The 13,344-nt window shown below is 41.4% G+C and overlaps 1 protein-coding gene across 1 annotated transcript; it reads right to left on the reverse strand.

Moving 5' to 3' along the window:
- Positions 1 to 2,708: 2,708 nt before the first annotated feature.
- Positions 2,709 to 2,798, reverse strand: GSBLH_T00002262001 (uncharacterized protein; the record flags this gene model as incomplete). The annotated part of the gene is made up of 1 exon (XM_013040805.1): positions 2,709 to 2,798. The coding sequence occupies one exon, from the start codon at positions 2,796 to 2,798 to the stop codon at positions 2,709 to 2,711; it is 90 nt and encodes a 29-aa protein (XP_012896259.1).
- Positions 2,799 to 13,344: the final 10,546 nt, after the last annotated feature.

The raw sequence follows: 13,344 nt of genomic DNA on the forward strand, positions 1-13,344 counted from the left end.
ATGGATATATAATAATAATGATGATGATGATGAACAGAAAACAAACAGAAATAAGCAAAACAAAACATGGAACCATCCAAACAAATAATCACATATTTCCTTATGAGAATTGAATCAATAAGAATCGACACAATCCAATTTGTCTGGTGGATAGTGAATAATAATAAGATGAATGTTAGAATAGAAAAAAAGAAAATACAAAAAAGAAAAACTAAATACAAATTAGAATCATATAATACAAAACAAAAAGAAAAAGAAAAAGGAAGAGGAATAAAATGTACAAATATAAGAAAATAAGAAACAAAGAAAACTAAAGAATAGCAAAACAAACAAGAATAAACTAAAAATCAAAATCGAAAATGAAATAATAACATGAACTACAATCAATTCCAAAAGTTGAAAAATAACAACAACAACAAATGAAAAATGGAATAATCAAAAATAGATAAGCAACATCAAAACAAAAAGAAAACAAAAACAAAAGAATAATGAATCATTGAGTATTATCCAAATTAATACTATCTCAACAAACAAATATGGATTGTGTCGATTCCTATTGATTCAATTGGATTAAGTGCAACGAATCTTGTCAAAACGATTCGATTGAAGTCGTTCGATCAAGATTCATTCGAAATATGTGATTTGTGGATTCATCGGTGTTAGATTTCAAACAGCATATTGAATATACAATCAAACAATGGATTCCAAGAAAGGCCATTATCGAAATACTCATATTCAAACCACAACACAAATGGTTCTCACAATATGCCTCATTATTGTATTGTGATTATCAAATGCTGATTCCATATTGGCTTGTTCGAATGGGATCTAATGATTTGAATGATATCAATAATAATAATGGTAATAATAATGATAATGATCAGAAAGAAAGAAAGAAAGAAAGAAATAAGAGTATTGTTATGCAATACAGTACAATGATAGATTCCAGCTAAACCAATGATCGAACATAATGATTTCATGAATCTCGATCGATTCAATTGCAAAACAACCATTGAGACTACAATGTGTTTGAGTGATTGTTCCATTTGGATTCGATCGAATCAATTGGATAATTCTATCAGTCGATTGGATCGCTATCAATGAATCATTCGATCGATTCTATATCATTGATAATCGAACAAATACAAATACAAAAACAAATACTAATACTAATAATAATAATCACGAGGATTGATGGTTGAATACTCATCATCAATCTGATTCTGATTCTGATTCTGATTAATCGATCCTATCCAATCATTCTATTCATGATCAACAATACTAAAGTGATCTAATGGTATTCAATATGCTGAAATAGACCGATGAATAATGTGGATGATCATACAATCATTATAATGATAATGATGAATGGAGATCGAAAACTAACCAAATACACACCATTCATTCATTTAATCATTCAATCGATCAATGGATTGAACAGCCTTTCTATTCTTATCAGTATTATTGAGTGTGAATGATGAATTGATTCTTTACGATATTCAACATTCATTTGCATTTTGAATCAGCTATCTTTCATCCATTGATTGATTGAATGAATGAGTGAGTGTATGAGTGAATGGTTTGTGTGATATTGAAGAATACGACATTCCATCCAAATATCGAATTGTGAAACCACGATTGATATTACTACGAACTACAACTATCAAGTATCAAACACATCCGATTTGATTCCATTATTATCAAATTGATAAATCCATGTTTTGTGACTCATTGATAAACAAACAAACAAACAAACAAATGATAGTTGGATTGATTGAATGGTGAATCCAATATGATTTCCAATGCTATTCAATCGGATTCTATTCTATTCTATTCTATTCTAGTTTCATTGCCTTGTTTTATCCATTTCACATCTATTTGATTCTATTCTATTCTATTCTATGTATACAATGATCGATTCCTATTCAATAAGTCAAAATCAATATCCTAATTCAATATCAATCATTCTATTGTATTGTATTGCATTGTATTATCTGCCGATTTAACAATGGATTCACAAATGTGAATAATCATCCAATATCAATCGATTCCAACCATTCCATTGTGTCACTAGCAAATCCAATCTTATTATTCATGATGATTATTATTATGATTATTATTCGAAGCAAGCAGTTTCCTATCAATATTGAACAAATCCTAGTTCAAACCTATTCAAACCATCATTTCTATATTATTATTATTATTATTATTATTATTGGTAGATTGGATTCATCATTTGTGAATGTTCAATATGTGATCATTGGGTCATTGGTAATAATAATAATGATGATAATAATGATGATCGAAAACAATGATTGATTGATTGATTGATTGAAACAACAATCATAATTGAGTACCATTGTTAAAATGGTAAAGAAGAACATCATAATAATCAGGTAGGATTGATATTTTGATAATTTATAGAATCATGAATTGTGATCAAGAATCGGTTTGAAACAAACAATCAACCAATCAATCAATCAATGGAAATGTTCCTAAACAATGACGAATCACTGAACAAATCAAATCAAATCAAAATTATAGATTTAATGCTAGATTTTGACAAGATTAGCGAGAATCGAAGAAACATCTATGAATCAAATCAAATCAATCAAACTATACTCGAAATTGATTTCGATCGAACTTTCTCGAATGAACGAGGTAGTTTGACATTTTGAAGATTTGGAATATCTAAATACTATCAATATTCAATATTCAGAAATACTTTCCAATGTCACTACACGAGGAGAATAGAAACTATATCCTTTAGAAGTTATTGATGTTAGATTTGGAAGCATCTACAAAACAAATCATAACCAATCAATTCATTATTACTTCGAAGTATCAATGAACAAGAATCATTCTTCCATGTTCCAGCAAGTGCCCATCTACCGAGTTGAATGGATTGTAATGATGGAAGATCTACATCAATCATTTCATTCCAATTCATTCAGTACTTTCAATTATTGTTGATAAGGAATAAGCGAATGCCCAATTCCCTAATGTAATGGATTGTAGATTTGGAAGATCTATGCATCATTCAAATATTCAATATCATATCAATACCTCGAATCACAAATGAACTATAATTGAAATTCCATGAATCACTTCCAATTGTACCAATTTGAATGGATTGTAATTGTGGTAGATTCTTCAATTCAAAGTCGCCTCCAAAATCACTGAAACTCCATTCACCAATTTGAATGGATTCCAATGATTCACAATTCAATATGTGGAATGATTTCGATTCGTTGTTGACCTTAGAATACCATTCTTCATTGGAATGGGAACGGTCAAACCACTCTTGTTTCACTTGAGTAAATGAATTGTTTCCGATTTTGATAGTTTTCAATCGATTCAATCCTTCGATTTTGAATGTTTGCACTGATTCAAAACATTCATCGCCGATTTCGATAGATCGTAGCCACTCGAATCGATTCAGATCCAATGCATTCAAATCGTTACAGCAATTCGATGAAATCGTCAAATCGGTTACTTGCAAACTCACATCGGTCCATTTTGTAGATCCAGTGACGTTGATTCGAAGAGGAGCAGGAACAGAAGCAGGTCTAGGAATCATGGCTGTTGATAAACCCTACCTCAATTTTGGATCGTACCATCCATCAGTTAGATCCACTCCACTCACTTCCTTTCCATCTTTCCATTCACATTCTCGAGTTGCCATTCCAGTCTTTTCATCAATCAGACATCCTTTCCCTTCACGAATAAATCGTTCATTGTCTTCATCATAGCGAAATCCACCCACATAGATCGGAATTCGTTTCGTTGGATCCAAGCTATCTGCTCCGTTTCGCTTCAATTCGGTCATCGTATCTCCATTGAAACATCGAATCACTTCTTTCAATACTCCTTTACTCCACATCCCTTCCACAGCCACATTTCCGCTTTCTTCATCGTATTCGATGCCCCAGCCTTCTTTCATTCGTCTTTCGTTGTACCCTCCGTGATACAGCAAATGCCCCGTTTGAACTGACCAGATTTCCATTCGAAGTCCTTTCTTGTGGTAAACAAAACGTTTGTTGTTCATTTGTTCCAAAATATACTCGAATCGCTGACTGAAATCGGCTCGACCATTCTTGTATCGAATAAACTCCTCCGATTTCTTCCCATTCTCGTCCTCCTTCCATTCTTGTTTCAGTACGTTATTTTCAAACAGATACACATCACCAGATTCTGAGCATAATAGAAATTCGTTTCTGTGCTTTTCCTGGAATCGCTGAACAGTGTATTTGATTCCACCCTTGACCAGGGTTTCAGGGTCGCCGAGCGTACCGTATCCGTCCAGTAGATACTCGGTGAAGCGAACTTCAGTCAAATAGGCTTTTCATAAGCATGGAAGATAACACAATACATTCCTCTACCATTTTATTTGACCAAAATAAAAAAAATATGAGAAAATCCAAAAGTACACTCAGTTTAATATCCAGTTTAAATATCACCGAAACACAATTCTTTTTTTCTATTGGAAATTTAGGAGTATGCATACACGGTGTAAGTTGAGCTAGAAATGCCTGCTTCTCAAATTCCAACAAAAGTAGTTCTATTTGTTTCTCGATTTTTCATATTTCATCTATCAAATATGTCTTGCTATTTTCAAAGTGAATATTCAAAAATGAACCATTATCAATTGAGTGGTGGAGCATTCGATAGGAAATATGTCGAATCATTGCAATTCCAAAACACATTCCATTGTTTATTTTGGGAAGCTTTGTTATTTTTGGTTGGGTATTCACACATTTTAATAGCCTATACAATTATATGAGAAGTGAAGAACGCTATTTGGAATGTGTTTTTGTTATCCGGAACACTGGAGAATAGAATGTCTTTGAAACAAGATTTCCTAAGCTATTCTGTGCTTATAACACTATTATTGGTGTTATCCGAGCTTTGTAGCTAGTTCTAAAGGAGTACATTAGAAAACAGTTTCAGTAGTGTATTTCGCTTTCTCAATATAATCCACCAAAATAATAGGGCTCAAGAATAGTTTTACTTTGGCTTGTCGATCCAACTGGTTAAGACACTTTCGATTTGCTTCGAAGGAATTGCCTATAATGTTAGGATCTTCTCTTGGCGGGAGAGATACCCGTTGAACGCGGCCACGCTCAGATAGATGGGCGCGTGCTGCACGCTCTGCACGCTCTGCACGCTCTGCACGCTCTGCACGCTCTGCACGCTCTGCACGCTCTGCAGGTCCAGGAAGCAGTTCGTGCTGGCGACCTCGCTCTCGCTCTCGCTCTCGCTCTCGCTCTCGCTCTCGCTCTCGCTCTCGCTCTCGCTCTCGCTCTCGCTCTCGCTCTGGATCACGGCCATCGACGCCATCCACGAGCGTCGCACCACGTAGTACCGAATGCTGGCGCCGCCCAGCTCCGCCGGCTCTGCCCACTGCACGCGCAGCGAGGTCGAGGAGAGCGCGGCCACCTCGAGGTTCTGCACCGCGCCGGGCGCGACGACATACGCGGCGAGGGTGATGGGAGAGGAGGCCTCGGAGAGGATGGAGCACGCGGCGGAGCACAGCGCCACGCGCACCCAGTAGGCCACGCACGCATCGAGAGAGAGCTAAAGAGAGAGAAAGAGAGAGCTCGGGTTGCTGGACGTCGCCCTCTTGGAGGAGCGCGTCGGCGGCGAAGAGCTGGGAGTGGGAGCCAACCAAGGCCTGCACGAAGAGCTCGCACCACCACCAGACCCAGCGCACCTGCGTGGCTTCGAAGGCGGCAGCAGCACGACGGGGCGGTAGACGGAGAAGGACGCGAAGGCGGACCAGGAGGCGCCCTTGCGGACACGCCAGCTGATGGCCATCACGCTGTTCACAATGGCGCCCGCCACCAACACGGAGCGCGTCTCGAAGAACTGGCTCTGCACATTGCTGCCCATCAAGGCCATCCATCGGGGCTTCATCGGAGATGCCACTGCTCCAGGGAACCTCCATCTGCACACACACGCTGCGCTGCGCTGCGCCTACTCCACTTCCCTCATACCAATCGCGCTCTCCACAATGCGAGCAGGCCACAACCGAACGCCAACCGAACGCCAACCGAACGCCAACCGAACGCCGGCGCGGGTCGAGAAGGTCGCGATGAGGGTTTCCGCGGGGAAGGGGAGGCCGTTTCGGGACACCAACCTGTTGGCATTGATGTAGAGCGTGCGTGCCTTCGCAGAACCGCGGGAAGGAGCCATCGAAGGCGAAGGCGAAGGCGAAGGCAATGGTGTAGTCGGAGATGGAGATCGCGGTGGTGGGATAGGAGAACGTGGCCTCGGCCAATTCAAACACGATGTGGATGTTCATGGGCTCGAATGGGTCGTTGATCACCTCGCCCACGCCCACATTGCTCGTGCAGTACATCGTGGATTGCTTCCCATCTCCCATCGTCCACAGCGCCACGTCCCTCGCCCCATCGCCCGCCACGCAGCGCAGCGCAGCGCAGCATCGGCAGGATGGGCTGGCAGGAGCCCGTCCCCTATCGATCGATCGATCGATTCCCACTGCTGATAGGCGTTGCACCCATCCGTGATCATGCCCCACTAGTCCACATCGCACTTCGTATCCAACACTTGCCCCAAGTGCCCTTCCGGCTACCCCGCCGCTTCGTCCGCGGGGCACACCACCGCCACGCACCTCACCTCTCTTCCATTCCACCACTTCCCACACGCCCGCACCACGCACACCTCCACCTTCCCATGCTCCACAGACCCACAAATGCAGAACTGCACCGTCTTGGAACTCGCCTGCTCCCACTGCCCATTCCAGTTCACTCGGCTCCCATCAATCAGAGGCGAGGACCGTACCCACAGCAGTTCGCATACTCCGCCTTCTTGTCCCATTCTCCCAAGTTCCACACACGCTCCGCTTCTACAAACCTACAGCTCTTGCTCCCATAGTTTGCCCTTTCACTCATCGCAAATCCGTTCTCTCTACCACACTCTACCACCTCACAATATGAAAATGAAAATACGAGAAACAGAACAAATATCCTAGGCAAGAACGTCGTCCCTGTACCAGATACCTCCCACGTTGCAAGTTATCTCCATGTATCCGCGGTCACACATGGCATAAATGGGTTCGCCACGTTGCACAGTTTGAAGTACAGAAATTCCTCACTCGGAACACACTCCACACAGCAAAAATGGAACCAGGGTCCACCGCCATTATGGTATTGAATGCGTTCACGATGCATATCTCACACACACAGTTTAGTCAAAGTAACGATAGCGCACACTACACTAACTTCTTCAAACACACCAACTTGAGGACAGAACCCATCCCAGCTACAATACTTACATTCCCACAACACAACACACAAAAACACCTAGAAGTCCGAAAACAAAACAAAAGACAGGACATACAAGTCCAATTCCAAATTTTGAATACATTCAAACCCAGTAAGACGAAGCTAATAGCTTTTATTGTAAAACAAATGATTTCAAAAATAGACAGGAATTGTGCAATTGTGAAAATAGTATTGAAATTGGGTATGAGTGGAAGAATAGATTTCGAATAGGGAGGGAGTTGTTTTTACTGTGAAGTGGAAGGAAATGAGTGGAAATGGGATATTGTGGAATGAATAGATCGAAGAGTGTTGTTTCCAGTGGAAGCGTTTTGTTTTTCGTTCTATTCATTTGGAATCTACTCTAGATGGGATATAAAGAAATAGGGTATGTAGAAGATGATGATAGGAATGAAAATGGAAAAGCTAGCGATAAGCAGTTTTTGGGTTATCATTTATAGTAATAATATGTGATATGTGTATAGTAGAATCGAATAGTAGAGTTTGTGAGAAAGGTGGGTGTGTCGTTGAAGAACTGAGCAAAATAAGGTAGAATACATAATATATTTTATACGAACAAATAGAGATATATTCATATTCCACTGTTTCTAGGTTTTTGGATAGTTGGTGTGCAGTTTTTGTCGTTTTGATGCACTCTGAACCTATCAGAGTTTGTTATATTGCCAGAGAATACTATCCCTTATTCTAACCCATATAGTATCCCCCACCTGCCAAATAATGCAGAATATCTCCTATTTAAAGGAAGGATCGAATTGTACACTTCAATAGGGATACAAAGTGATTCACAATGTTGTTCTATTACGAGCATGAATAACAATAGTATACATAATACTTGCTGTTTGAGTTGGTTGATGAAAGTGAAATGCTTTGGTTCCCAACTCATTAGGATGAATAGAATTACTCACTAATAGTGATATCAGTATTGTTGATGATAAAGCTGAAATCCATAAGAATGGACTCTATGGGAATGAGTAGTTGTCCAATATCAAGCTGTGAGACATATCTGGCTGATTATTTGTTGGAGACAACAATCAAACTATTACTTTTCAGATATATAGATATATGTATATAGAAAATAGACATTGATATCTATCTATCTATCTTCTTGAATACCTTACTGAAGTTGTGCTTACAAGATATCGTGAATGAGATGTAGACATTCGAATTCAAGGATATTGGATTGTCATTTGCATCTGTCAGTACCCAATCAATGGAATCCAGGTTCGATTGTTCAATCACATCGATCGATAGGTTGTCCCAGGTGATCATGTTGTTCAGTCCCATCGATACATGAATCAGGTTATCGATCAGTGGACTCTTCAGACCGAATGTTTGAGCATTGATACTACTGTACACTCGGATCACACTCATGCCATTCGTGATGTCGTAGGGTTCACTCGCTACCATGTCTGCCTCAACAACACCTTCCAACTTGAGGATACTCGTGTAATCAGGTGCGCCACTAAGGTCAACAGCGGTCGCCACGTCACTGTTCAGGTGTGCCCGGTTAACATCGTCTACCTGGATGGAATCGGCTATCGCACGGCATAACTCGGTAATCGAGTAGTAGCCAGGACCGACGTTGTAGACCATTTCAAACCCTGACAGCATTTGAACCTTCACCACATTCATTGCACGAATGTTCCAGAGAGACGTTGTATCGATCTTGCATGTAATCGAAGTGATCTTGTACACAAGGTCACGAGGCATGATCACTGTGTTGAACGTTTCATGGTATCGTTCGTTGTTCTTCGGAATTACTGTATTGTAGTTAATCACACTTATCGGTAGTGCACGATTATGACTCATTTACTTTGGAGAACATGGAAGTGAATGCACACAGTAATCGGCATTGGTAAGGCAATCGTTGCACCGGTCTTATCGGTCAACGAGAATGACCATTTGCGACTTTTGGGTACCACGACGTTCATGTGTGCATTCTCCGTGTACTCCTCGTTCAATATAACCAACGGAGACTGTCGTCGTTCTTGCATGTTGTTCACTCGATCAAGGACAAGACAGGTGCCAGGCGATTCTCCCTTCATCGATATCCGATCGATTACCATGTCGCTTTTGATGAGATTGTTACTCGTGAATTCATGTTCGTACGTTCGAGCAATGTTGAATACTAGATTCATTTATCTATCACAGTAAAGCCGATTAGCAGGTACACGTTCCCAATGAACGATAGCGGGTCACCATTTTCGTCCTTCAATTCGTACACGATGCGATCAAGCAATTCAGAACATGGTACCAACATGCGGTTCTTGTAGAAGTAGTTCTTGTACAAGCTGTCCATTGGGACATTCACAAGCAGTGGTATCGTCTTGCTTTTCACGATGTTGCAATACAGCTGTATGTTCGATAGACCGTTCGTGATATCGACAGGATACTCGGCAACCATTAGACCATAGTTGGCATAGTACACACCATCGTCGAAAGGGATACGCCATGTATGCGATTGCGATCCTGAAGCGGGAACTATGGTTCCCAGGTTGCCACTCAACGAGAACACGTGGTCTGCGTGAATGTAGTACCCATCTGACTCAGCTTTCCATCGTATGTTCAGTGCAGCCGAGTCAAAACACTGGTTCATATGCCATATCATGTCAGCCTGTGTCAACCGTGATGGTATGGTCCACGTGAATGTCTGAATGTCATCCGTGTAAGTGATATCAGTCTCAGCAGCACTATCGTCTAGTGTCATCATTCCGTACGGGAAGCGAATCGTCGTGTTAGCCGTGTACGACTCAGATTGTTCCCAGTCAACGAAGGTATTCAATGATGGAACAACAACTTCATCATTCCCCACATACGTAACACGTGTCGGTTGTATGAATTCGATCGACACAGCACGATCGGAATACGTACTACCTTTGATCATATTCGTCACATTCAGTCCATCGATGTTCGCCATCGCAAACTCGTAAGGTGATGTCAACTCGGACATCCTGATGTAGTAATTGCGATAAAACTCGAAATAACAAGACAAATACACACCACCTGGTTCAGCGTATGGTCCGGGTATAATCTTGAAACATGGATTATCACAAAACAATATGAATCGTGGTTCTGTACCATTTCGACATCCCATTCGTACTCGACCACCATTATCTGCAATGACATATACCAAGTACCCTCCGAGAGACGCATCTACATATATCTTATTGATCACATTAGCGATCATATTCACGATATCAATAGCGCTATAATGACCTCGTTGGATTGTGAGAGGTCTTTCGCCATATCCACGTATTCCAAGTATAAAATTCGTCGTATCGATAAACACTCTCGTGTGATATATACTATCCTTGGAATACCAAGGTCCGATCGAAGAACCATTCGATGACACCAAGTCACCTGTATTTTCCGATGTAATATGCAATTCCAATTCTGGTGCATAGTCCTTCGCAGTCCATGGCATGCTTTCTCTATTGTCATTCACCGTCCACGCAATCGCATTCTGGTGAGATGGAGGTAGTTCCATAGCACTCGCATATCGAGCATTGAGCTCATTAAAACATGTGGTTGTAAGAGTACTCATCTTGATCGGGGTAGACGTATCGTCCGTTATGTAGAATTCACCACTATCGAGTACTGAACCATCACCTAAACGCATCGTGTATGTCGCGATAGGCTTTAGCAGGAACCGATTATCATTCGTACGCATTTTCCAGTCATATGCAATAAAGGTGTTTGATCCTATGTACGCATGACCTCCAATACCTTGATCATTCGTCATATCAGGTGGGGAATCGCTTTCAGGGTTGAACGAAGCTTCCACTGGTCGTTCGATGCACAGGTTCTGCACAGATGGAGACAGCTTGAACCATGGAGTCCAACCAAAACCATCGATCGTCGTGTCAACGCTGGATCGATTGAAATACCATCCGTCTGCTTGGACATTGAAGCGAACATGATCATCCTCGATCGTCATGGATGTGAGTGGAAGCACTTTCACCATCTCAGCACCGACAGCCTCGATGAACTCGGAGAACGTGTAGTAACCGACAGGCAATGTCAACATGTGCGATTCCCTGCTGTCAGTAACAACCACGTGATTACACGAGGAAGACATGTAGTAGCGCTTCGGGTTATCCACTCCTTTCACCAAGATGTCCGATTCGAAACCAAGGATCGATTGGATCTCTGGTGCATTCGTGAAATCGATCATGTAGAAGTGATCTACCGTGATGTGGAACGCATTCTCACCGCTATACACCAATTCGAACAGGGCATCACTTGCATTCAGCTTTGCAATGATCGTTTCGATGTCATATGCACCGCGTGGTATCGCGATCTCTTGAATCGTAGCGCCAGCATTGATTAGCACCATTTGATCAGTCGGCACGTTGTGCAACACGAAGTCCGTATACAACGACACAGACGAGATGTAGCACAATAACGGTCGAACGAGAGAGGATTGTCCAGCTTCACTTCCTTCTTGGTGGTATTACCGAACACTTCAATCATACTGAACTGGTTTGCAGAGGCAATCGATGATGGCACTTCCTCCATCACGTCCTCAATCGTCAACTGGAGTTCGAATTCGCCGTTCAGTCGCATCATCTTGCCATCCATATCGCGGAACACGAACATCAATTGATCAAACCGAGTGATCATTGGAATGCACACGTCTTCCACAGTTCGCACGTAGTCAGCCGTTGGATCGTCAATGATCATCGTGGTGAGCAGGTTGTTGTTCTGGTTGGCAATCTTCAGGTCCGATGATCGCACGATCGTCGAGTAGACCTGAATCACTTGTCGATTTCGCGTGATATCAATCACGTTCGATCCACTGAACGAAGCAGGTAGAATGACCGTTCGTCCATCGAAGCCGAGGATCTCACGAATGTCAGGTGCATCTGTGAAGTCAATGGTGTGTGGAGACTGAATCCAGATACAACCGAACGACGAGGCATTCGTGGATATGGAGAATGTAGTATCGGTCATGGTATTGAGCAAGGCAATGATCTCACTGATCGTGTAATAACCAGCAGGGATCGTCACAGTCTCGTCATTCGAATTCGTGACAATGTTCGTCGTGTCTACGTTATTAAACATCGAACCATTAGGATGAAACAGGACAGTCATAGAAGTGATGTAAGGATTCTTGTACTTGTACGGGTTGATCCAGGTGAATGAGCCGTTGGTGAGTGAGCCTTGAATAAGCATGGAGTAGTGCATGGTCTTTCTCTCTTTACCATAGAGAAAAGGGCAGCCATCAGTTTCCGCGCGCGTTATTCCATGGACAGCAATGACAACCATGGCCACCACAGCCGACCACGATTTCCAAAGTCGGCTGAAAACAGTTCAGAGGGCAAAAATCAAGGTACAAGTTGAGGGAGTCTGAGGGGCAACTTTGGGGGATTTCCCCTATTATGTCACAACACTCGCGCACTTGAAGATGGGGTCGGAGGGGTGACTTTGGGGGACCGCGCGGCTCCCGTCAATCCCCTACTACTGATGTATTTATACCGTGAGTGGAATAATAGTACTATAAAGTATTTCTTGAATCTTCAGTCATATACTATATCCAGAGTTGACACACTTTATTGGGTTCTTCCCCCATTTTTGTTCTATAATACATTCTCTAGAATAAAGAATGAATTGAATATTCTTTTTGAATATTGATATCATAATTGCAAAGAATTCTCTATATCAAAACTTTCTGTAATACAATAAATGATATTGTATGTTTATCATTCCAGCCACCATTCAATACTGCTTTACCATCACACTTTTCATTAAGGAATTAGAGTAGATTCATAATGTATTAATAAAACTTCAATATTTCAAAAAAAGACTTAGAGCTATTTGATCATTAAGTCAAGTTATGACTACCGCTAATTCTCACAACTTCAAAACTAACATATATTATCAATGACATCGTGTCCATCCTTATTGACTTCTATCTTGTTCATCAATAAGAAGATGCTTAGAAATCAGTATGATAGGATACTACTTATTCCCATCTATTATTATTATTCAGAAAGCCATTTTGATGCTACAGAAGTGTAGCTGGAGATACTTCTCATTC

The sequence above is a fragment of the Blastocystis hominis genome (assembly GCF_000151665.1).
Source record: "Blastocystis hominis, Singapore isolate B (sub-type 7) whole genome shotgun sequence assembly, scaffold_18".
Taxonomy (NCBI): Eukaryota; class Bigyra; order Opalinata; family Blastocystidae; genus Blastocystis; species Blastocystis hominis.